The 26,648-nt window shown below is 35.2% G+C and overlaps 1 protein-coding gene across 1 annotated transcript in view; it reads left to right on the top strand.

The window, feature by feature from the left end:
• Positions 1-26,648, top strand: part of LOC126976015 (uncharacterized) — a 132,376-nt gene that overhangs the window by 47,915 nt on the left and 57,813 nt on the right. The window contains exon 2 of the mRNA XM_050824157.1: positions 25,617-25,825. Coding sequence (XP_050680114.1) covers positions 25,617-25,825 — 209 coding nt within the window. The remainder of the gene's footprint in view (positions 1-25,616; positions 25,826-26,648) is intronic.

The following is a 26,648-nucleotide window of genomic DNA, read 5'->3' as shown; positions in this document are numbered from 1 at the left end:
AGGTTCAATAGCGCGTTGAGAAATAGCACTTTGTGTCTGTCCGATAAAAGAGCTTCCGCAGCAGCAGTCCCACGGCTTGTTAGAGAAGCTATCGAAATTAAAAAACATCCTAAGAATTTTAATAGGGAATCCCCCTAACGTTTTACGCAAACATGGAATCCCGTGGTCTCAGTCTCTCTCTGCAGTACAAATGCAACAAAAAGAGCCGAAAGTACGGACGTCGTAGTGGTGTGTGACGTGAATTAGGGAATCAAAGATTAAAACGAGTAAGACGCCACGTGGACAGATTGATGTAGTATTAGTGTCAAGTATCAATGTGTCAAGAGTTTCTCGCTGCCTCCGCAGTTTCGCCACGACCACGTTTCATGCAATTGGATCGAAATATCAATCGAAATATAAATCTGTAATCTATATTCTTGAATGAAAATGCTTAATATTGTTTTGAAGTATATTACTCATGGTTTGAAAGAGAAAATTAGCACATTTTGTGAATAAAACATTGGACATTTTAAATAAATCAGGTAGCCTTAAGACTTCGCAATAACATCCTTAGTAGGCCTGATATAATAGACCATTTAAACTATAATATCCCTACTATAATAATATTATAAATGTGAATGTAAGTTTGTTTGTTACGCTTTTACACCTAAACCACTAAAGCGATTTTGATGAAATTTATTACAGAGACACACAATATATTAGTTAAGTATTATGGCAAATAAAAGGCATGGCGGGGTCGAAATAGGGGGTAGAATTTTGTATGAAAGTTCGTCATTATCGGAGATAACACCGTGAATATTTGTATGTAGGCACTTGATAAGAAATGAATAAATATTTGTTCTAGCGTTTTTAAATTTAGACCTCTGTGGGGATGAAAAAGGGGGATGAAAGTTCTATAGTTGGTAGTTTTTACAAATATTGTATTAACCACATCACTTTGTTGTGTATTATTTGCAAAGTGAGTATATTAAACAATAAAAATTTCAGTCCAAAGTAACTATTGCACGCGCACGAAGTTGCGGGAAGGAGCTAGTATTTTATACAACTCATTATGCATTTGTGCCATCAATAATTAAACGCCAGTGCCTTATACTCCAAATGAATTACTCTCCTGGGCTACATTTTCAAAATGCTTCTAGGACTTTAAAAGATTTCAGATGATTTGTGACTGTGAATATTTCCAGCAAACGAAGCTCTTTGAAGCATCGAATTTCATTAATGGCAGAGAGAATATTTATAATGCCTATTACAATAGCCTCTCATGCTTCGTGTATTTTATGACAATATCAAAGTTACAGATGGATTCCTTTTGTACAAATGGCTGTAGGAGAAATAATAAGCTATTGGAATCCGAAAACACATTGATAGGATAATAATAAGTAAGGTAGAGTTTCACAAAGATAATATATTTTTAAGTATATTTTGAGGTATCTGACATATAAAATAAAAATACTGTTCGGTGTTAGATATTCTTAAGAAACTTCAGTAATATAATTTTGATAGCTTACGAATAATAATTTATGACTGTTACTGAGAATAGAAGTCAAGGCAGAGAAAGGTCGGAAGCCACCGGCCCACATTCTAGCACTCTACAAAGCGCAGGTCCAGCCACCTATTGAGTTGGAGTATTGCTGTCATCTCTGATCTGGCGCATCGCACTATCAGTTTAAACCATAGGACAGCAAGGAGCACAGAGTTGCTTAAATTGTTGAAGATTTAGTGCTGTATATGATGTTACGCCAAGTAATGTGGTTATAGACTATTATTATAGAATATAGTATACTTGGCGTAACATCGAGATGTAGAATACCACTCTGCACGAAACTGCATAAACTTGGATATTATCCTCATCACCTGCATGTGTGGCGGTCTTCCACTGTGGTGTTTTCAAGGAGTTTTGTTCTATAACCAAACTATGGAATGAGCATCGATAAGCAGAGTTTTCAGGACGATATAATATGCTTTAAAAAAATGCACACACCTTGCTATAAGGCTAGCAAAGTTGTTGTGTTACAGGCAAATGCGTTCCGCAGTGATCTCTTACAATCAGTTGACCTCACACACAACGCAAAAAAAACGTTTTTATTTCAAACATGTGTTGCAAACGTGTTTTTAATAAAATAAATAATATTAAAAATCAAAACATAAAAACAAGAATAAGACAAATCTATTATGAGATTCTTCCAAGTTATATTTAAGGTAAAATCCTTCTTCCATCTTGTAAATACGAACACATTAACCCCTTAAAGGTGGATCATTTCAGACGTACAAATAAACAAGATAAATCTTAAGTGTGTTCTCCGAATGCGTGCGCTGTTTGTTTAGAAATTATTGAGAATGTTGAATTACGAGTATACTTAAGTGTGTTATGTACTTTGTGCTAAAATGTAAAGATTTTCCCAAGTGTTGATTAAAACGATGTAGCTGTTAATATGAATTGTACCTACTTGTAGAACAATGTTATGATTATTGCAAATTTTATGAGCCTGTTGTTGAGTGAGTAGCAATTTATCGTGTTACGGGTTTAAAAATAAACTTAGTATAAAGTTATATCTGAGAATAAACCAAGAACATGCAAAATATTTACATTCGTAAAACTTAAGAATTATCATTGTATTAATTCCGTAGATAGAAGATGGACAATAGGAGCGTCACAAACGGCCGTTCCCAATATACTATCTACAGATAGAGATAAATTACTACCTTCTACTATCAGTAATTAGCTGTCAATAATCTGAAGCTGCCCCAATATAAGTCATTCTTATCGCCTTATATTGGAACGCGTGAATTGCAATTTCCATACAAACTTTATATCGTTGGTAAGCAATACGTCGTCCCAGTGATAGACATCGTGCACGGATAAGGTGAGTTAACGTCAATAAGTTTATTGGGACAGAAATGTCAACGATGGTTACGATTTTTATCTCAAGTAAGAGATAGAGTGAATATTGGGAACGGACGTAAAAAGAACTGGGGAGTCCCGTCCACCTTCGCACGACACGCTAGAAGTTAGGATATCATCCTCACCATCTGGATGTGTAGTGGTCCTCCACAATGCGGTTTTCAAGGAGCTTTCTTCCACGTACTACAAAGCTGTGGAATGAGCTTCCTTGTGCGGTTTTTCCGGGACGATACGACATGGGTACCTTCAAAAAAAGCGCGTACACCTTGCTTAAAGGCCGGCAACGCTCCTGTGATTCCTCTGATGCTGCAAGAGGTTGTGGGCGGCGGTGATCACTTAACAACAGGTTTGTCCTCCTATTCCATAAAAAAAAAATAACAATAATAATGTGACAAAGACACATAAATTAGATTGGTATTGAAAGTAAGCGAGATACACTAGAATATCTACTATCCCTTTCGCGTACGCGACTTTTTTGTTTAGACCTAGTTCATCGGCTTCCATTAAACGATGGCTACCGTGGTGCACTACTATTTAATTTAAATTCTAATTGAATAAATTCTGATTGTTAATACCTAGTTGAGTGATTTGGTGTGAATTCACTTATTATTTAAATATGGAACGTTGTTGTTTATTACGTTGCACAAATCGTTCAGAACGAAAACATGAAAACATAACACACGTCACAGACTATTGCTATCTCACTTACATAAGCTCAGAACGCATCTAGCGTTCAACTTTTGACCATTTTTCTATATAAAAAAATATGTTGCATATTCTAGGTTTTTTTTATTGTTATGATAATATGGGACGAGACGAGCAAGACGTTCAGCTGATGGTATTTGATACTCCTTGCCCATTACAATGCAGTGCCGCTGTGGATTCTTGAAAAGCCCAAAATTCTGAGTGGCACTACAATTGCGCTTGTCATATTGATACATAAGATGTTAAGTCTAATTTTCCCAGTAATTTCACTAGCTACGGCGCCCTTCAGACCGAAACACAGTAATGCTTACACATTACTGCGTCACGGCAGAAATAGGCGCCGTTGTGGTACCCATAATCTAGCCGGCTTCCTGTGCAAAGCTCTCGTGAGCCTCCCACTGGTGAGGTTTATTGTATAAATTGATACCAAGTTTATTTGTAAGGCCGTTAGGCTTTCGAGCTTTACCTATTCACGCACCTTGTAATTTTTATTGATGTTTGGGTGTTTGTAATATTTACCGTAGGCAATCATAAGTTTATAAAATAGCTTTTATGTGAGGCGTACACGTTAACAGTTCACTAAATATACCCAGCTTTTTTTTATGGAAACGGAGACAAACGAGCCTACAGGCTACTGACCTTCTACAACACCAGAGGAAAAGCAAGCGTTATTGGGCTCTTAGGTACGTGTTTGCGCTTTTTAGGGTTCTGTAGGCAATTAGCAGAAAACGGAACCCTTATAGATTCGTCATGTCTGGCTTCAAAAATTAGATTTAGACTATCATTTTTTTTTCTAAACTGAATAGTTTGCGCGAGAGACACTTCCAAAGTGGTAAAATGTGTGTCCCCCCGCCTGTAACTTGTAACGGCTGTTCCCCCAATATTCAGTCTCTTACTTGAGTAAAAATCGTAACTATCGTTGAATTTTCTGTCCCAATAAACTTATCGATGGTAACTCACCTTATCCGTACACGCTGTCTGTCAATGGGACCACGTATAGCTTATAAGTGATAGAAGTTTGTATGGGAATTGCAATTCATGCGTCCCAATATAAGGCGATAAGAATGACTTATCGGGTATATTGGGACATCTTCAGATTATTGACAGCTAATTACTGACAGTAGAAGGCAGTAATTTATCTCTATCTGTAGATAGTATCTTCATTTTTTTTAATTTCTTTATCTTTTAAATTTCTATTGTTCTGACAAGCATTTTTATTTAGTTTCACCTGTCCTGTTGTCTGGTTGTAATCAAATCTTGCAAATTAAATTTCCCGTTTGCTTTTTTTTTAATTAATTTTATCAAAAAAAAATACTGCATAAATAAAATAAATAAATAATTATAATTGCATAAGTTGATAAAAATGCTATGCAATAGTTTCACCGCGGCAGTCCCCGAGTGCCACACGTCTTTTTTTTTATTGAAAAGGAGGACAAACGAGCATACGGGTCACCTGGTGTTGAGTGATCCCCGCCGCCCACATTCTCTTGCAACACCATAGGAGTCACAGGAGCTTTGCCGGCCTTTAAAGAAGGTGTACGCCCTTTTTTGAAGGTACCCATGTAATATCGTCCTGGAAACACCGCACAAGGAAGTTCATTCCACAGCTTTATAGTACGTGGAAGAAAGCTCCTTGAAAACCGCACTGTGGAGGACCGCCACACATCCAGATGGTGAGGATGATATCCTAACTTGTGGCGTGTCCTGCGAAGGTGGAATTCGGCGGCAGGAACACATATTACATTATATAATATTATAAGTAACGTAAAGAGTAGTAAAAAATGTATTTTTAGTATTATTATTAGTGAGTTTACTTACTACTCATCAATACTACTAATTATGCTCGTCTTAGGCTGACGATTGTGAAAAAACTAGATCTTGGCTTAATAACGGTTTTTATTTATATAATATCTAGCATTGCAGGCTCGTTTGCAGAAAGTGTATTCAAAGGTTGGACGGTAGAACTTTTGTAGCGAATCTCTGACAAAGCTCCGTTTTATGGAGCTTTCATTATTTATACTGTGGCTCATATTTCTGTACTATATTAAATAGAGAGGAATTGTTTAAAAATGGAATCATACATTTTAATGTAGTTAAGGAATTACTTATCATTGATATGAACATAATTTTTCTTTAAATTAATCATATTCAATTCAATTTAAAATATCCTTACAACCAGTGGAGGAATATAATACCAATATGCGATGGATTGCGGTACAATCCTTCTAAATATTTTCTTTCTTATGATAGATTAGCTAAGGCAAAACTTAGGTTACTTATATTTAGCCTTTTTTAATACCACCGGAGTTTTCGATGGGGAAGTGTGTTGGAATTGAATCATCTAAAACCACACGATGTACCAAGCCACAACTATGTCCAAGCTTAGCAGACAGCTAGTGTATGCTAAAGCGAAGCCTCACTGCAGTCTTACTTGTGATAGCCGGGACTCAAAATTATTTCCTAGCGACCGAGTTATTACCTAGGGTGTCAGAAGCAGTTATGACCGGAAAGAATCTGTATGCGTCTGAAGGAAAGGCCCACATGCTGACACCCTGCACTCGACAATGACCGACTTGAGCAGGGTGGAAAAGACGGCACGTGGAGTCATGATGAATTTGTGGGCGGCTTACCGACTAACATAACTACAGTAATAGTTATTTATGCAACTGTTGTATAGTAAGGGGTTTTAAAGGGGTGATAAACCCACATTCATGAAAATGAATACTCTATAAAAAATTCTGAAATAGTTAGCTCAATGCTAACATTAAAAAAACCAATCCTAGTAACCATTACATCTTCCAAACGAGTGTTGTAATGATGTACTGAATTTCTAAAAAAAACTTGTTTGGATTATGTAATGGTTATTAGGATATTGGGTGTTTTAATGTTGGTAATAAGCTAACTATTTTACAATCTTTAATAGAGGATTTAATGCATGGGTGTTGATGAAAATATAAAAAGAAGAATCTTACTTATCAAAAGAAAATTATTAACTACTGGTAGAATGATAAATATAATAAATCTTGTACATAATTCAGTTAAGGAAACGCCAGATTAACATGAAAATCTCATTTTTATAATTTTTATGTCATATATGGATAAAAAATTTATTACGACCACCCACGCTCTATTGATTTTCCAGGCATTTAATTACCGCTAAAAGCGCTTTAAAGGCCTACTTTAACGCAACTTTTTCTTTTATAAAAATAACGGATGAGATGAGTACGACGTTCAGTTTATTGTCATTGATACGCCCTGCCCATTACAATACAGTGCCACACAGGATTCTTGAAAATCACAAAACTCCAGAGCGGCTCTACAATTGCGCTCGACACTTTGAAACATAAGATGTTAAGTCTCTTTTCCCCAGTAATTTCACTAGTTACGATGCCCCCCCAGACCGAAACACAATAATGCTTACACAATACTGCTTCACGGCAGAAATAGCTGCCGTACCCATAATATAGTCATCATCCTGTGCAAAGGAGCCTCCCACAGGACGTTCGAAAATCACATAAACAGTAAACGAACATTTGTTAAAATATTATGATTCCCTGTACTTTAATGTTTATATGACCGAACATTTGCGCTCACGATTGCGAAATAAGTGACAACGTAGCGAAGAATATTCTATCAAAAGCGAATATTGTTAGTAAATTTATCCTTCGCCCCACAGCCGTAAACTGTATTAGTTTTATCTCTGGAAAACATTTTCTGCGCCACGCTGTGACATTTCTGCTAAATTTTATATCGAGAGCATAGTCATAGGAAAATGTAAGATGGAGCGTTGCACGGAACAGGATCAATAATTGAAATAGAAATTCTGCATTTTTATGATTTACTCTATTGCTTTCTAGTATGAAAAAACAAGATCAAAGAATTAAAATTTTTGAAGTGATAACGTTTTATAAATAGATGAACGCCGTCTACAGGCATGAAGGAAGTGACACTATCCGCTTGAGCCGAGCGTGCAAGCGAGAGCGCGGAACAAGCGATAGAGAGGCACAATCGGTCTAAGCATTCGGCTTCCGACGCATCTTGTTCTTGGTTTTTAAAAAGGTAGCTTCGGTCGGCGAGTGCATTAATAATAATTTATCTACACCATGCATACATGCTTAAAATCCTCTGTTAAAGATTCAAACACAGCTAGCTTATTGCCAACATTAAAACACCCAATTTCAATTACATCATCCAAACGAGTGTTGTAATGAAATTCAGTACAACATTATATCATCCGTTATCATAATTACACTCCTTTAGATGATATTATGGTTACTAGGACTGGCGTTTTTAATTTTAGCAGTCAGCGTTTCAAAATCTTTTATAGGGGACTCATATTATGGGTGTAGATTAAATTTGTATGCAAATGTTGATAATTAGGTATTAAAACATAATATAAGATATATATGCATGTTTTTATACCCCTTATTACACAACAGTTGCATAAATAACCATTATGTTACAATTTTTTACGATATTATAACATATATTTTCTTACGACAATATTACGTAAAAATTTTTTCCGAGAATTGCCGTGAGAATCCGAAAACAAGGATCAAATGAGTATTCAGAATTTTGTGGACCGCAGTAACTCTTATTCGGTGCATCTTACTTATATCCAAGTTGTAATAGTTTTGAAAGGCATAAAAAGGCATTTATATTCTCAAAATTGATTCTTTTTGATGTCATTTTAATATACTAGATACTACCACCGCTTCGGAAATAAATGGTGCTCTGAGAGAGAATTTTCTCCAAGTGTTTGTGCTGATTTTTATAAGCCTATTTGGCCATGTATTTTAATTAAAATTTGTATATTTTAATTCAATAAATGATTTTATTTTAAATCACTTATTGAACGTCAGAAACTAGGTATATCTTTTTTGGTCGGTAGGATTTTTTCAATCTTCTTCCTATATAGAGAATTCCTCCCATAGAGGGCCAGATATTTTCTGTCGAATATAGATAAGGTTTTTTATGACAGTAAGGCACGCAGCTGATTGTAATTGATACGCCCTGCCCATTACAATGCAGTGCGGCTCAAGATTATTGAAAAATCCAAAAATTCTGATTAAGATGTTAAGTCTCATTTGCCCAGTAATATCACTAGCTGCGGCGCCCTTCAGACCGAAACACAATAATTCTTACACATTTCTGCTTCACGGCACCGTTGTGGCACCCACAATCTAGCCAGCATCCTGTGCAAAGAAGCCTCCCACTGGAAAAAGGTTTCATAATACCTATCAAAATAAATGACCGTACACAAACATAGGACTACTTAATACTAAGCACATGAAGAGTTTCCCATGTTACATGGGACTCCATATCTGCTATCTGTAATGCTGTCACAGCAATTCTGTTATCTTGACCGCCTTACTCCACTTTAATATTATAATAATACTTTTTCCCGCGACTTTGTGCGCTAGCAATAGTTACATTGAGCAGCATTTTTTATTTCTAATATACTCACTTTGCAAATAATACACTACACATTGCTGTTGTTAATACATTTTTATAAGCTACCAACTGTAGAACTTTATTTCCTTTCCTTTTTACCCCATACAGGTCTAAATTGAAAAACGCTAGAACAAATATTTATTTACTAGCTGACCCGGCAAACGTTGTTTTGCCATATAAAGTATAATTCACGCGATAGTTTTATAAGTAATAAAATATTGCCTATATTATAGCTTGTACATCATTTTGTTCTATTGTTAATAGTTTTTGCAGCGCACGCAAAATTTTCGATTTTACACCTTGTGTGACAAAATAGCAATTTTATTACGGATCCCTAATTTTGAAAAAGAAACATAGCCTATAGCCTTCCTCAATAAATGGACTACCCAACACTGAAAGAATCATTCAAATCGGACCAGTAGTACCAGAGATTAGCGCGTTCAAACAAACAAACAAACACTGCAGCTTTATAATATTAGTATAGATTTTATATCAAGTGCCTAAATACTCATTTTCATGGTGTTATTTTCGATAGTGACCAACTTTCATACAAACTTCCACCCCCTATTTCAACCCCCGGCAAGCTTTTAAATCGCGATAAAAAGTAGCCCCCCCAAGCTCTTGCCTATCACTGCACTAAATTTCATCAAGATCAGTTCAGTGGTTTAAGCGTAACAAAGAAAAATACATTAACATTTATAGTATTAGAAGGGATTTAATAGAGATTGGCGCAAAAATTCATAGAAAAGTAAAGGTTCCAAATTAGAATGACTTATTTTTATTTTTAATTGTAACAGTATTTTTGGCCAGTCTAAGTAATTTATTTTATTTACAATTTCACTAATAGTCAAGATGTGTGAGATTCGAGAATTTACTGACATAATATTATGATAATAATATATGATATATATATATAGATATGATAATAATAATAATATGGTAATATTTAGGTTCCATAATTTTCGAATTTTTGTCTGTTCGTTTAGTAAATATATTTTTTTTTATGAGCGGCACTACAACTGCGCTCGTCACCTTGAGACATAATAAGTTCAGTCTCATTTGCCCGGTAATTTCACTAGCTACGGCGCCCTTCAGACTGAAACAGAGTTATGTCTACACAATACTGCTTCACGGCAGAAATAGGCGCCGTTGTGGAGCCAATAGCCGGCATCCTGTGCAAAGGAGCCTCCCATTGGTAAATTGGTTTATTCAAAGCACATTACTTCACATAATAATATGGACAAACTTACGAAATAAACAGAACATGTCACAAAAAGAACACCCCTATTCCAACATTTTCAGTGGTTACTTGAATTGTAAGCGAGTTAACATATTGATAGCAATCGTATTAATAATAATAATATTGACACACTTTTTACACAAATTATCTTGCCCCAAGTTAAGCATATATAGCCTGTATTATGGGTTACAAGACAATGATATATTTAATACAATATACCTACTTAAACATACATAAATACATTTAAACATCCATGACTCGGAAACAAACATCCATATTCATCATATAAATGCTTGCACCTACCGGGATTCGAACCCGGGACCTCTAGCTTAGTTATTATTAAGTAAGTATTAATAAAGTGTTCATATTAATGAAATTAATGAAATCGACCGTATTACCTTGAGTTTTTAATAGTTTTTTTTAAATTGAGATGATGTCAGATAGAGTATGCTACTAGTATTAGTATCGAGATCATACCAGTGGGAGGCTCCTTTACACAGGATGCCAGCTACATTATAGGTTACAACGGCAAATTAATGGGTAAATGAGACTTAACATCTTAAGTCCCAAGGAGACGAGTGCAACTGCAGTTCTGCTCAGAATTATTGGGTTTTTCAAGAATCCTGAACGCCACTGCATTGTAAAGGGCAGGGCGTATCAATTACCATTAGCTGACGTCCTGCTAAACTCGTCCCTAAATATCATAAAAAACAGAGTGCGCCTAATAGAAATTTTCCGACTATTTATTTATGCCTCCCAAGCCTTTTGTTTATTTAAGAGATGTTTTAGGTTTTTTTAACAGAAAACAATCTTTTGATTTTTATAGTTGGCAACAAATCATTCTATGTTCTGGTCTCGTAATAACTCAATTGCTGGCAATACTAGTTCTAAAATGTGAAGCCAGGATTTTTATTTCTGGAAAATCAAAATTTTTTATAACATAATTGGACGTAGTTCCTGATAAACGTTCCAAGCCACAAATATCACATTTTAAGGAATTCGTGTTTAAAATATAATAAATATTAATGTAATCCATACATGTGGGTTGGGCTACTAAGTCATGATGTCATTTAAAGAGTCAAAGTAGGGCTGCCATTTTTTGTCAGTCCGTTAATATGAATCACGTGACCAGTTTTGTGTTCTTAACTAAATTTCGACATGATTGCGGTTTGGAAAGTTTTTCTGGAGTTACGTCCAATTGTAAGCGAAATTTTGAAAACAAACATAAAATATTCAGTTTTATTGACGCTTAAGCAATATCGGCTATAGCTGAGTCCCTCGGCGGAAAACTTTTGTTGCCTAAATTGTTTAAGTGCTTCACTTCTAAGATAATATTAAGGTGCGACGTTATTGATTCAAATAACGGTAAGAATAAATTAATATAAAATTGAATGATATACTTTTTGCCCCTTTTTAATTATTAATTTTGTTGGTTTATTCCGATTTAACTTATTGGCTTCACAAGTCCTGGTTCCTGGGTATTTCGTGCAGTTACTGCCATCAAAGTGTATAGACATGTAGGTTAGTTGTGTGAAAGATGAATTTGTTAAGGTACAGTTGGAACTAAATATCTATCAATCTGTACGTATGAAATCAAATCTTATATTATTTCTATTGATTATATTCTTAATTCTATGGCTTTTGTGGAAGACCAACCACAATTTAGCCAATGTCTTTATAAAGTAGACCAAGCTTTGAGTATGTGTTATATCAATTTATTTATGGTGTAAATCCTTTTTCACGGAGAAAGTATTCACACCTTGTCATAGAGTATATTGACAAGTTGCAACAAGTCGAGAAAAAAAAAATTGATGCTCTGGAGATGTGGTGCTGGAGGAGAATGGTGGGAGTTCCGGCACCAACGTCTCCATTCTCCAAGAACTTGGCATAATACAACGCCTTTCGGTGTTAGTACAGATAAGCGTTCTTAAGTTCTTCGGACACGTCTCCCAGCGCGAGCGTAGTCCACCGAGCGCCTTGTCGTGCAGGGCAAAGTGGAGGGCACCAGAGGACGAGGAAGGTCGCCCATGCGAATGCCTGACCTATATAAGTCTGCTGAGGGAGGCCCATCGAACGAGTGTACCAGACTGTCGGCCAGCAGGAGAAGTGGCGAAGGCTCGTGGGGCGAATCACATCTGCCCCAAAAGATATCACTCGATCGATCGATGACCACGACCGCTCTGCCAACAGTGTTACGAAAAGGAGGAGATGTTGAATATTGAAAAAACTCACTCACGTAAAGAATAAACTACAACACTTCAATTAATGTCCGTTGATTGGAAGTATGATCGCGCAAAAATGGATACATAATATTATTAGAATTATATTCATAAAGGCCTATACTTAATACATATTAATATTGTTTTTATCAGGATGAGAAAATGTTTAATACAATTTTTGGTCTATTTTTTGTTTGTTTTGCACACTTATCTCAGAAACGGCTAAGCCAATTTAAATACGGTTTTCATTGGATGTATTGTGGCCCCTCGTCCTATTTTTTGTATGCTTTATTGAAATTGGCTTACAAATAAAAAAATAAGTTAATTGAAATAATACGCCAAAACTTACGCGGGCAAATTTTTTCTTTCTTCTAATCCAAACATCCAAAAGTTTACCTCTTCTTCTTATAGTGAAGTTCCTGTTTATGTTATTGAGAAATGAAGTACACGCTTTTAATACTGTCGCTTTAAAAAGGCATTTATTTTCTTAAAATTGATTTCCTTAAGAATTCTTTTTGATGTCATTTCTATATATACTAGATACTATTACCGCTTCGGAAACAAATGGCGCTCTGAGAGAGAAGAGTGGCGCAAGAAACTCTCCCAGCATTCTTTTTTTGCGCTCTTTTCAATAAAAATATACAATATTATACAGTAATTTCTATCGCTATCAAATAATCATAATCTAGTCCCAGGCTGTCACTTAGATGTGATATATTAGCTGTGGAGTAATAGGATTTACAAAAGAGCAATTTTTTTATGAAACATTTAAATTTATTTATAGATAATGCCTGAACAGGAGCTGGGACTTTATTATAAAAGTGTGTAAATTTTCATAAATGTACTTACAGTGAACATAATATTTATTTCTTTAAATTTTTCTTTGTGAGACTGTCTATAACCTAGCTGATATATGGCATGAACAGTTCTCTTTTGCAGAGCAAACACTATATCAATGTCAGCAGCATGACCCCACAGTAAAATACCGTACGTCATGATGCTGTAAAAATAACTGAAGTACACTAATCTATCGGTCGCAACATTCGTGTACTCTCTAATCTATCTAACGGCATATGTCGCAGTCTATCTGCTAGTTGGGCAATATGTGGACCCTGTTTATTTTCGCTTCTACGACCAACCGAAATCAATTTTAGTACATTGCATTGCACGGATCCTTTGTAAAACTCTCAGTGACGAACTAGTCTATCGTGATAAAAACACAGGCTAAAAAGAGCACTATTTACACTTTTCAGCCGCTCGCCAGTTTAAAATACTTGCGTATTTTGTGTAGCGTTGCTTCTGACGTATATATGTACATGTTGCAACTCGTTCCTTTAACCGATGTATGCCTTATATGTTTATTATATCATAACAAATCTTATAACTATATTTACAATACTATGACTACATAAAAGTAAAGCATTTCCGCGTTGGATAGCTAGGCTGATCCGTTGACCGAGATAGCTGCCAGCGCTTGGGTCTCCAGTAGCCTTATTGAAGCGAAGATAGTATTTTTAACATTCTCCGCTTCTCTGGGCCCCACGGGTCAAGTGTCTCTACACCAAACGGCACAAAGATGTATGACTCACTGAGACCAACATATTTGCGACGCTTCCCGTCTTCGGCAGTCGAAGCAGCAGCCCCAGCACCAACTGAAGTAACTTGGACATGAGAAGGTGCCAGAGTTACGACACAAGTCACGTCCCACAACAACGCCCTTCCCCGTGCCCAAGCCAGCGTCATTCTTGCCTTACATTATATTCAAATTACTATACTTGGTGTGCCTTCAGTTTCAAATTAGCATGTTGCGGAACTTTAACAATTTGGTAACTTAGCTGAAAACTATACAGACTTTGGAAATAACGGTGTATGATGATTATCATCTTAAAATATATAAATTTGGTGACACGTTGTTTGTCTGCGATGGACTTTTTTTTTATGGAATAGGAGGACAAACGATCGTACGGGTCACCTGGTGTTAAGTGATCACCGCCGCCCACATTTTCCTGCAACACCAGAGGAATCACAAGAGCGTTGCCGGCCCTTAAGGAAGGTGTACGCGCTGTTTTTGAAGGTACCCATGTCGTATCGTCCCGGAAACACCGCACAAGGAAGCTCATTCCACAGCGTTGTAGTACGCGGAAGAAAGCTCCTTGAAAACCGCACTGTGGAGGACCGCCACACATCCAGATGGTGGGGATGATATCTTAACTTGTGGCGAGTCGTGCGAAGGTGGAATTCGGCGGCAGGAATCAGGTTAGACAGCTCTTCGGAACACTCCCCGTGATAAATGCGGTAGAAGACACACAATGAAGCGACGTCTCTACACAACGCCAAGTGATCCAGCCGTTCGCAGAGCACTGGGTCCTCCTAAACTAATGAACGGATTTAAATGGGGATTACTTCATGGAGTGCAGTTTAGTTCAACTTGAGAGATAGGATAGTTTTTATTTCGATTTGAGACCCATAGTTATTTCTAATTTCAATATTTGTTTTGTATGGACATATTTTCTATGAGAGAATTTAATGGCGCACGGTTTGACAGTTCCACTGTGAAACAATTTCATTATAACAACAGGGAGCACTTTTCACTAAATAATTCTTGATGTAATGAAATATTATTGGCTAATTCCTATAAAAATAGTATTTTTTTAATTATCTGCAGAACAACGTCTGTCAGGTCAGCAAGTATTATATAAAATTGATTGATAGTTTGTGAGTATGTATGTTAGGAAGATAATTCTCTCCCTCACTTTGGAAATCAGCTCTGTCACTCAATTTGATTAACAGTGGGTGGTATTATTCAATCCAAATTAAAATATTTAAACAGCTACTTCTATTGTGTTATTTTACGTTTTGTCACGAGTATTCTTACCATAAATATACACAGAGTGAGCGATGAAATTATTTAGTTTTGTAATCAATTTTTTGAATATTCTCGATGTTCAAGTGGATTCTAGAATACACTTCATATGGGTCGTTTCCAGATCGATACGAATGGAGTACCTTCAAAGAGCCGCGTTATTCCGCCGAAGATCCATATTGAAGGAAGTCTTTCAGTTCAGATATTTCTAGAAAATCTGTTTAGTGACTGAAAGTCTCATACCAATACCAATTTACGCTATTTCATTCCACAATAATATTTTTGTTCAAAATCTATCGATGCTTTGGTGTTGATATCAACTAACACATTACTTTCATGATTTCATTGATAATAATATGTGTATTTAAATAAAATACTTTTAAAAGGATTAAATCGCTTATTGTGTGTTTTCATTAGTTTTTGCGTCAAAGTCACGTTTTCATTATTTTAGCTAACCCGTAAAATAAAATGTAACTTTTGCAAAAAAAGTAATGTAAAAATACAGTTACAATTTCATACGTTTTAATCCTATAAAAGTAGTTTAATTTAAGTGTTAATCAAAGGAAATACTACTATTTCTATTACTAGTATTGTAATCCTTATTAAAAATACAAATGTTATATAGGATTGACAAATCTAGCAGGAGAGTGTGGGCGGCGGTGATCACTTAACACCAGGTGACCCGTACGCTCGTTTGTCCTCCTATACCATAAAAAAAAAAGACGTCCAATAATAATAATATTGACACACTTTTTACACAAATTATCTTGCCCCAAGTTAAGCATATACAGCCTGTGTTATGGGTTACAAGACAATGATATATTTAATACAATATACTTACTTTAACATACATAAATTCATATAAACATACATAAATACATTTAAACATCCATGACTCGGAAACAAACATCCATATTCATTATATAAATGCTTTCACCAACCGGGATTCGAACCTGGAACCTCAAGCTTAGTAGGTAGGATCGCTAACCACTCGGCTATACAGGCTATACAAGTATTAGTTCAAGTAATAAAACGTACGTGCTTATTGTATTATTTTTCGAACTAAAAAAATACAAAATTATTTAGTAGTCAAAACGTTATACCTATTTTCTGAACTTGACTGAGAGTCACCGAAAAGTCTCCTTTGGTGTTAGAGATGAGAAACAAAAAAAAGAGGATTGGCGAGGCTACTGTCATCTGACCCATAAGATTATCAGTCCTTAGAATCCTATAAGAAAAGATGAATGACATCATTTTAGTGAAATTAGTAGAACTTTGACTCATAAGTTATTACAGGGCGCCTATAATTGAATTTAAGTAGTAACTAACACACAAACAGCAATTAAAGCATTTAACTAGTGTGATGAACTTATATCTTATGGAACAATTTATACTCAGTTATGTGTTTTATACAGAGTATGATATATAACATTTTGAAAATGCGACAAGATATAGTGGCTTTTTTTATGCAAAAGTAGGACCTGGTGTTCTCTTGCAACACCAGAGTAATCACGGGAGCATTGCCTTTTTTTATGTTTTTTTTTATGACAGTAAGGGAAGAGACGTTCAGCTGATGGTAATTGATACGCCCTGCCCATACCAGTGCGGTGCGGCTCGGGATTCTTGAAAAACCCAATGATTCTTAGCGATTGTGCTCGTCACCTTGAGACATAAGATGTTAAGTCTCATTTCCCCAGTAATTTCACTAGCTACGGCGCCCTTCAGACCGAAACACAGTAATGCGTACACACTACTGCTTCACGGCAGAAATAGGCGCCGTTGTGGTGCCCATAATCTAGCCGGCATCCTGTGCAAAGAATGCCTCCCACTGGTTAAGGGTGGTGTACGCGCTTTTTTTTTAAGGTACCTATGTAATAACATCCCGGAAACACCGCATAAGGAAGCTCATTCCACAGCTTTATAGTACGCTCCTTGAAAACAATCTGTAAAGAACCACCACACATCCAGATGGTGGGGATAATATCCTAATTTGTGGCGTGTCGTGCGAAGGTGGAATTCGGCGGCAGGAATCAGGTGAAACAGCTCTTTGGAACACTCCCCGTGATAAATGCGGTAGAGTACACATAGTGAAGTGACGTCTCTACGCAACCACTAGTGATCCAGCCGTTCACAGAGCCCGACAATTCGAGCTGTGATAACTCAAATTCCAATTCCAATATTTTGTTTCATAATATGATATGAAATCACCTATGAAAGTTTGAAATCTATTCGGAAATGAATGCCTCATTTCATCATCATTCTTCATTTTTTTCATTAAATTTCGACACAACTAAATTTATAATTTAAATAGCCTGAAGGCGGTCGCTCCATTTCCAATCTGTGATATCATTAAAAAAGTCATTTATGTTACAGTAACCTTTACCACAAAAATGTCTTTAAACAATTCTTTTGATTTTCATAATACATAATATTTTGTTTGAAATATTTTCTGGGATCTTGTTGTAAAAGATTTATCAACTCGACTAAGCCGAGTAGTAGGAATAATAAGTTTTTGGCTCTTCCTAGTGTTAACATTATTAGAACGGATTTTCCAACACATAAAATTATTACTAGACTAGACTAGTTTCGGACCATCATCAGGGTGAGTGTAGTGGGTTCGTGAACGTAATTAAAGCCGTGTTAATAAATAAATTTATAATGTCTCACGAAAGTTTTAGTTAATAACAATAGAAAGTATAAGTGTATAACAATGCCAATTATATCAAAACTTCAGATACTTCAAACTGATTTATTGACAACTAACTAACGACAACAACTAACGAATAATGTTCCTAATAAAATAACAAAAATTATAAATGAACTTCAGTGATTCTAAACCTTATAAAGCCAACTACACGATATTGATTATAATAGTCCTTAAATATAAGCAAAGTCGAATGCTTGATGCAAGTCAAGTACTAAATAAGAGCAGTTAGTATAGGAATGTTACCACGCACGAATAGACTGAGGAATATAGCACTCAATTCGTTGCAATGTTACTGCCCTTTGATGGACCGCTTTGAAACGAGTCTCTATTGAGTTCCGGTACCAAACATACGTTCGGGTACAATTTTAAAGAGGCTTTGTTAAAACAGTTCATTCAGATTCATTTAGGTATCACAAACGCTTTATTGCAATATCTTATTTGACAATATTATATATGTTGATTAAGTTCAGATTGTTACGTTTTTAAAGTGATAACCCTCACTTCTAGGATCACACACAAATAAAATTTGAAAACAAAATTTTATGAACGATGCGGGACTCGAACTCACGAACTCCGGCGTTCCGTGCCAGTGCATTGCCAACTGAGTTGAGAGTTCAACAAAGCATACAAAATTTTATGACGATACGTCACTCTAACGATTAGCTCAGTTGGCAATGCACTGGCACGGAACGCCGGAGTTCGTGAGTTCGAGTCCCGCATCGTTCATAAAATTTTGTTTTCAAATTATATTTGTGGATTTATTTCAGGTTAATAATAATTATTATATAGTAAAACCGACAAGTTCAAAAACGTGTTATTTATTGATAAAACTCCGAAAAATATGAGCGATGGATTATTCGATACGGAAGGCCGTCTAGAAAATCTATCGAAAGTATGTACTAGCATCCAAAAAATTGCAAATGTTACAAGCAAGATAAGATAAAAAATTTACTTTTTCATTTTGTTGACTAATATATTAGTTAGCTTTCCACCGTGAAAATAAACTTGATAGAAGACCTTCATCAACCTTTAACACAGATAAAAGAAAATCAAATATTAGCAGATATAACTGGCTATATTAAAAAACTTTCCCAAAATTTTGTTATTCCGAGCTTTTGGTTTATCAGTCCTGTAAGAACTTTATCAGTGTGTTGTATCATAACTCAAAATTTTTATTATGTGGTCTCCTACTTACTGTATATTCATGAGAGCATACCTAAAATAACAGTCCATAAAGCATGTCTGTAACTCGCAGAACAAATAAACCAATAAGAGTCGTTGAATTATTCTCGGAAGAGATATAACAATCCTATTCCTTCGAAGCGTTTTGTGGTTCAAGATGACTCTGTTAGCGAAATTTCTGTTTTAAACGATATAGCGACTTTTAACACTTTATGATTTATTGTCGTGTTAGTACTTTGTGTGACTTGGTATTGCCCAGTGGGCTTACTATAAGTACATTAAGAACAAAAATAATCATTGAGAGCACAATTCAAAGATATTAACATCTTGACTGTTGCTTCTAAATATATTCTTGATTATGTAATGTATGTTCATAGGCACATAAGTAAATATGCAAGAAACTGTCATAACCATAGTGTTAACACCAGGAACAGACATAAACTTATGATGCCTACTACTCGGCTAAGTCGAGTTAGTAAGTCTTTTGTGGGGCGATGTATATGCTTTTACAACAAGACCCCAGAAAATGTTTAAAACAAAAGTATTACTTTATTCAAAAGAATTGTTAAAAAACGTTTAATGACTTTCTTAATGATACCACAGATTAGGAATGGAGTGACAGCCCTCAGGCTATTAAATAATAAGTTTAATTTTACAATATTACTTTGTAAATATATTTATTCGATGAAAAAAAAATCCCGCTGAGTTTGTTGCGCCCATTATTCTCAGGTCTGAGGCATTCATTTTGGAATGGGTGGTAGTTTTTGACTTTCAATAAGTGATGTCACATCCTATTTTGAACAAAAATATCTGAATTTGAATACCTAATTCTACAAAAGCATAGATAGTATTATTACAAGTAAGAGAAGCAATAATTAAAATCAGATACGAAGTAAACACTAAAAAATAATTAAAGGCAATGAAAATGAAATTCTTATGCTCCAAAATAATATTTCAGTATTAGTTTTGTGGTAAAATAGAGGGCGTTCTACAGTTTTTCATTTCGTTTCAGGTAAATATTAAATCCCACCAAAAAAAAAATTATTGTAAAATGTTGCCATGACATATTACTCGCACTGTCAAAAAGTTATTAGGTATCATGTAAAGCCAAGCTTCTTACTCTACAAGGCCTAATTTCACGAATTTTACGTCTCATTATATGTCGGTTGGCCATTTCTTTTTCTGGTATAATTTAACGAAGAACTTTGAGAAAAGGTAGTAGACAGTGCCCTTGCGCTGCGATTGGCTTGTCTTGGCGGAGGCAATACTGTGCCTTGGATAAAATTATGTATATAATAGTATGTAAGTAAGTAAACACAGACATACAGACAATAAAGTATGACTAACTTATTACACCTGTGCGAATATTTTTCAGTGTTTATACAAAAAAAATACTAATTGACAATTTATTATGTTTTTAAAGTGATAACCCTCACTTCTAGGATTAATACACAAATAAAGTTTGAAAATCAAAATTTTATGAACGATGTGGGACGCGAACCCACTCCCTCTGGCGTTCCGTGCCAGTGTTCTAACCAACTGCGCCAACCGTTCGAGTGATGTATCGTCATAAAATCTTGTTTGCTTTGTTCAACTCTCAGGTTGTGGCTTCATCTACAGGATCTACTTTACAGTTGATAACCTGCTCAACCCCAATATTTGCACATTAGGAAATTGACTTGAGATGTCGCTCTTGTAAATCCAAATAATTTGTTATGTTTTGAAAGTGATAACCCTCACTTCTAGGATTAATACACAAATAAAATTTGAAAAACAAAAATTTATTAACGATGCGGGACTCGAACCCACGACCTCTGGCGTTCCGTGCCAGTGCTCTAACCAACTGAGCCAACCGTTCGAGTGACGAATCGTCATAAAATCTTGTATGCTTTGTTCAACTCTCAGGTTGTGGCTTCGTCTAGTCCTGTAGACTAATTGGCATTTGACTATTACAGCGATATATATTTTTTACTTTGCGTAAATTTACTATCTCCTTGACAAGACATACTTATTTATTTATTTATTTATTTAATAAGTACACACAACAGAATTACAACAAATACATAATAAACAAAAAAAACCATCAGCTAAATACAAGATAGGCTGCAACTCCACGAGGCACACCCACGTATCAGCATGTTTAGCATAAATTAATTACTATGAAAATACAACAATAATAGCGATTTTAAAACTAGCTTTAGGTAATGTAGTATTATAAAAGAAAAAGACAGAGAAAATATATATTTGGAAAAATAGAAGTGAATAATTACGGTAATAATATTAAGATTTTTTTTTGTAATTTAAACTAATTAAGGAATTTATATAAACTAAATTATACATAGTCAACAACAAAATATTACGTTTTATCAAATCGTAAATATGGGTTTGCACTGATGGCTTTGTCAAAAAATCTATCAATAGCTATCCTGAGTCAGCAATTCTAAAAGCTTAAACACAATATGTGCTACAAATTTTATTTTAAGTTACATATGACAATACCGTCTAGACGAGAGTTTATCGTCAAAGCTTATATCTTAGCCCACACAAGAAAAATAAGAAAATATAAAATCGAGACAGTTGGAAATATTACTCGGACGTAGCAGGTGTTCGTAGCAATAAGAACTGCGGAGACTGTATACAGTTTTGTCGAGTTTATTGGTCAACGGCCACTTGTTCGATATTACCGAGCAAATTAATTTACTCTGGAATTATGAATGAGCTTGCTTTCCCTTGACCTTCAGCTTCGTTGGTGATCGATTTAAAGAGAATAGTAACTGAATGATCAATACTATGATTTCTTGCGCTGTAAACTTTTCTAAATGCTGCTTGCGAGCAATGTTTGGTGCTACTTATGAACTCAAGTTTTTTTTTACTTTACTTCGGGAAAGTTTCAAACTTGGGAAGTTTAAAATAGAGTGAGGAAATACTTTTTATTGTGTCTATATGAAACTTACGACCTTAAAGCAAATACAACATCAAATCTTAGAATAGCATTGTAATTATTTCTCTAGTTCCTAGTTCTCTGAATGGCTTTGAAAACAGCGTATGTCATGCTTCTATATAAAAACATAAGAAGATACTATGAAATAAATCTAAGCGAACGTCGAGTGTTTTACTGGCAGGGTGATAGTGAGGATAAATTTCAAGTTTATAGCCGTTATCTGTCAATCTATTACTGACTGAACGTTTCATACAATTGAGTAAATCGCTTTTTTTCTTACGGCCGCTCCCAATATACTATCTACAGATAGAGATAAATTACTACCTTCTACTGTCAGCAATTAGCTGTCAATAATCTACAGAGTTTCGATAAGCTGATCACGACCGCGTACAAGATGCTTATGGAAAATATATAACTTTCTCATCATAATTATAGCCTCTGAAAGTACGTCATGTTGAACAATTGAATTGAGAACTTGTTTATAGTACCCACTAATGCTGTCTATCAAGTTTATACGAGTTTTCATATCTAAACATCAGTTTTTACCTAGCTTTGCATAAATTCTTGCCTAAGAACTTGATATTTTATATGAAAGCTTTCTACGTGAATAAATATCATGTTTCTCGTGTTAGCGGATTACGTCACTATCTAAATGATAAGATAGTGCTTTCTGTACGACACTATGTCTTCACTATTTGAACCGAAGAATATACTTAGTAAAAATTAAAAGGTACATTCAAAGATAAGTTTTTCTTTAAGTTGTGAAATAATTTAAATATGATGACAAGTTTAACCAGTACGGAAATACACGTACTAGGAATACATATGCATACCAATATAGTATAATTTTAGAAGATTTTTAAAATCCAAATGTTAAATTTACAAATTGATCAACAACATATTTAATTGGGTACCTTCAAAAAATGCGCGCACAGTCTTCTACCTAGTGTACATTTTCAGTGTGTACCTAGGTAACACTGAAAATGTTTAGAAAATGAAAAATGGCTTAATGTAGAAAGGTGCCAATACTGTTATTATTTTTCGAGATAATCTCCGTTACTCTCTACACATCGTCGCATTCGATGGAACCACTGAGAAAAGCAGTGGGCCCATTCTTCCTTAGGGGTCTCTTCTATGGCATTTTCGTACGCTTTCACCGCATCTTCAAGGCTCGTAAAGAGAATACCTCGAATTTTATCGTTAGTTCTTTGGAATAAATAGAAGTCGCAGGGTGCCAGGTCAGGACTGTATGGCGGATGACTCATTATCTCGACACCTGCCGTAGTCAAATATTCAACAGTCCGTTTTGCGGAGTGCGCTGAAGCATTGTCGTGGAGAAGGAGGATCCTGCTTCGAGGGCGGTGCTGTCGAATTTTTTCCAAGACATCAGGCAAACAGCGATTGACATACCAGTCTGCATTTCTTTACCTTAGTTGGCCGATCCTCGAAAAGAAACACCCACTGAGCTGATCATCATTGAAATTACTACGTCCACGCTTAAACTCGTTAAACCAATTGTAAATAGTGTCATAAAAATCACAAGTGTAAGACGTAGCTTGTCACACACACTAAACTAATATTCGTGGCCTGTTTTTATCGGTTGTCTAACGGCTGTTCCCAATATTCAGTCTATCTCTGGTTGTAGCCTACTTGAGATAAAAATCATTGACTTTTCTGTCCCAATAAACTTATCGACGGTAACTCACCTTATCCGTACACGCTGTCTGTCAATGGGAGGATGAGGAGGATCTGATAAACTTATCAGCGATAGAAGTTTGTATGGAAATTGCAATTCACGCGTCCCAATATAAGGCGATAAGAATGACTTAGCAGGTATATTGGGACAGCTTCAGATTATTAACAGCTAATTACTGACATCAGAAGACGTAGAAGAAATTTATCTCTATGTTTAGCTAGTATATTGGGAACGGCAGTAACAGCAAGAGACTCTATCTAGACGTATAAATTATCCAAGCATTTAATTATCGATAAAGATCAAGTCGGATTAAGAGATCTCTACAATCTTACAATATATAACAAAACCGTGTAATGCTCATTATTTTTTATACAATTACCTTTCTTTTTGTTAATTTTCACGGCAGACATATTGGAATTCGACATCTACTGTTTTTACATTATTTTTGCTATACTGGCAATAATTGTAACACAAACTCTGTTAAAATATTTGCTCTTTTCATGAGATAGAACTCACTGGCAGTCTGATGAACACATGTTTTTTTATGGTAAAAAGGGACGAGAGAAGCAGGATGATCAACTGATGGTAATTTATACGCCCTGCCCGTAATTATGCTGTGTCACTCAAGATTCACAAAAATCCTAAAAATTCTGAACGGCACTGTAATTCCGCTCGTCACCTTGAGACATAAGATCTTAAGTCTCATTTGCCCAGTAATATCGCTAGATATGGCGCACTTCAGATCAGAACACAATAATGTTTAAACATTTCTGCTACACGACAGAAATAGGCACCGTTGTGGTATAATCTAGCCGGCATCTTATGCAAAAGAGCCTCCCACTGGCTTATGGGACCTTTTTAAAATAGCAATACTGCTTAAGTAGAAGTTTGTTGGGATTCAGTATGCCCTAATTCACTTTTAACAGTCGAAACTTATATGCAACGTAGCAGCCAAATCTGGAGCCGTTAGATCACACAACACTTAAAACGATAACTTAGAACAAAATAATTTTACATCGACTACAACTCGATATTGGCACAAAACCAACTTACAAGTTATTCATTTTGAAAGACATCCGCAGCTTGGGAGTGCTTCCTTTAGCTGTGCCAAATGTCTAGCGTTGCTGGATTTTTGTAAAGTTTATACCAACCCTGAGATGTCTAACTTTTGTTCTCTATCTATTGATAGATGTGCCAATACTGTGTTGTATTTCAATTTTAAATGCCATTTGGATTGATAAAATTAGCAATTTTGGCAAAATGGATGAATATTCTTTACTAAGTTTTGTCCTATATTTTTTTTAATTAATCTGTTCGCGACCATGTTTTATGGAATTTGAATGATAATTTCTTTTTAATAGATTTGTCAGTTCATTAAGTTATCAATATTAATTAAAATTTATTTTCAATAGTACAATAATCAAGCATGACATTATTTCATTAATTTACAGTTTATACACATTGAACAGTTAAGTCAGCTGTATACGACGAGATTTCATCCATCCAAAAAGTATATTACTGTATATATTTATATAATTTTTAATTTATTATTTATTGCGTTCGCCAGTCATAATCATTTCGGTGACGCGAACCCATAAGATTTTCCCCTACCACAAAGTGCGCAACGCGGCTAAAGAACTTCAAAAATAGATACATCATATTTACAAACTCACTCACACTTAACTAATATATTAATTTTTTTTGCAGAAGCCGGTGGCCTCCGTACCACGGAACTTCACATAACACCACGTGTCGTTCAGCGCGGCAGAAACGTGACTATGGCTTGCCTGTATCAACTTCACGAAACTGAAATATACTCGGTTAAATGGTACAAGGGCTCGCATGAGTTCTACAGATACTCGCCCTTAGAATCGCCTACTACAAGGGTGTTGCCCGTAAATGGAATTAAAGTTGATGTAAGTAAATTTTAATGACATCTTATAACAATATTATAATGGCTAAGTAACATCGATCTCAAAATACGTTTTTAATTCAGTTTTTCGATTACGTTATGGATGGGGTCATATAATTAATACACTAAATAAATAAAGATTGTCTTACAATATACCAGATTACCTAATAGCTGATGGTAAAGATATGACTTAGACGTAAATAGAATTAATACAATCTAATAAGAATTGTAGATCCCCCACAAGAATGACCGACGATCAGGTCAAGATAGCCGGAATACGTTGGATGAGGGCAGCACAGGACCGATCGTCATGGCGATCTTTGGGGGAGGTCTTTGTACAGTAGTGGATGTCTTCCGGCTGAAATGAGAATGATGATGAATAAGAATTGATATCATAATCCTAAAAGGATATTGAAATACATTCAGATGTTGAATATATTTAAGTAGTTTTTATTTGCCTTTGAATTTCTCAAGAATATAAACAATAAATCAAGAAAACAATTTGACAACTTCTGATTCCCGGTCTTTTATATATCTTCATGTAATAAAAATACCTAATCGGTATTGGGATCGATATCTAGAGTTCAAGTATGTTCGGCGATATTTGATTATTTCCAAGTTAAGATTTTTTTCGTATTTATTGTTGAATCTTGACTTGCTATAGATTACTCGACATTTAAAATATCAATTATTGAGGTATTTTTTGCTAGAATTATGAATGACTAGCAAATTTTATAGATAAAAAAAAATTAGGGTCAGATCTGAAAACATTAATTCATAAAAAAGTTATGAAAATTCAAAAGCTTCATAAACTTAATGAAGATGAT

This window comes from Leptidea sinapis, chromosome 39 (assembly GCF_905404315.1).
Source record: "Leptidea sinapis chromosome 39, ilLepSina1.1, whole genome shotgun sequence".
NCBI classification, from domain to species: Eukaryota; Metazoa; Arthropoda; class Insecta; order Lepidoptera; family Pieridae; genus Leptidea; species Leptidea sinapis.
The sequence above is the reverse complement of the archived record's forward strand: the minus strand, read 5'-3'. Positions and strand labels throughout refer to the sequence as shown.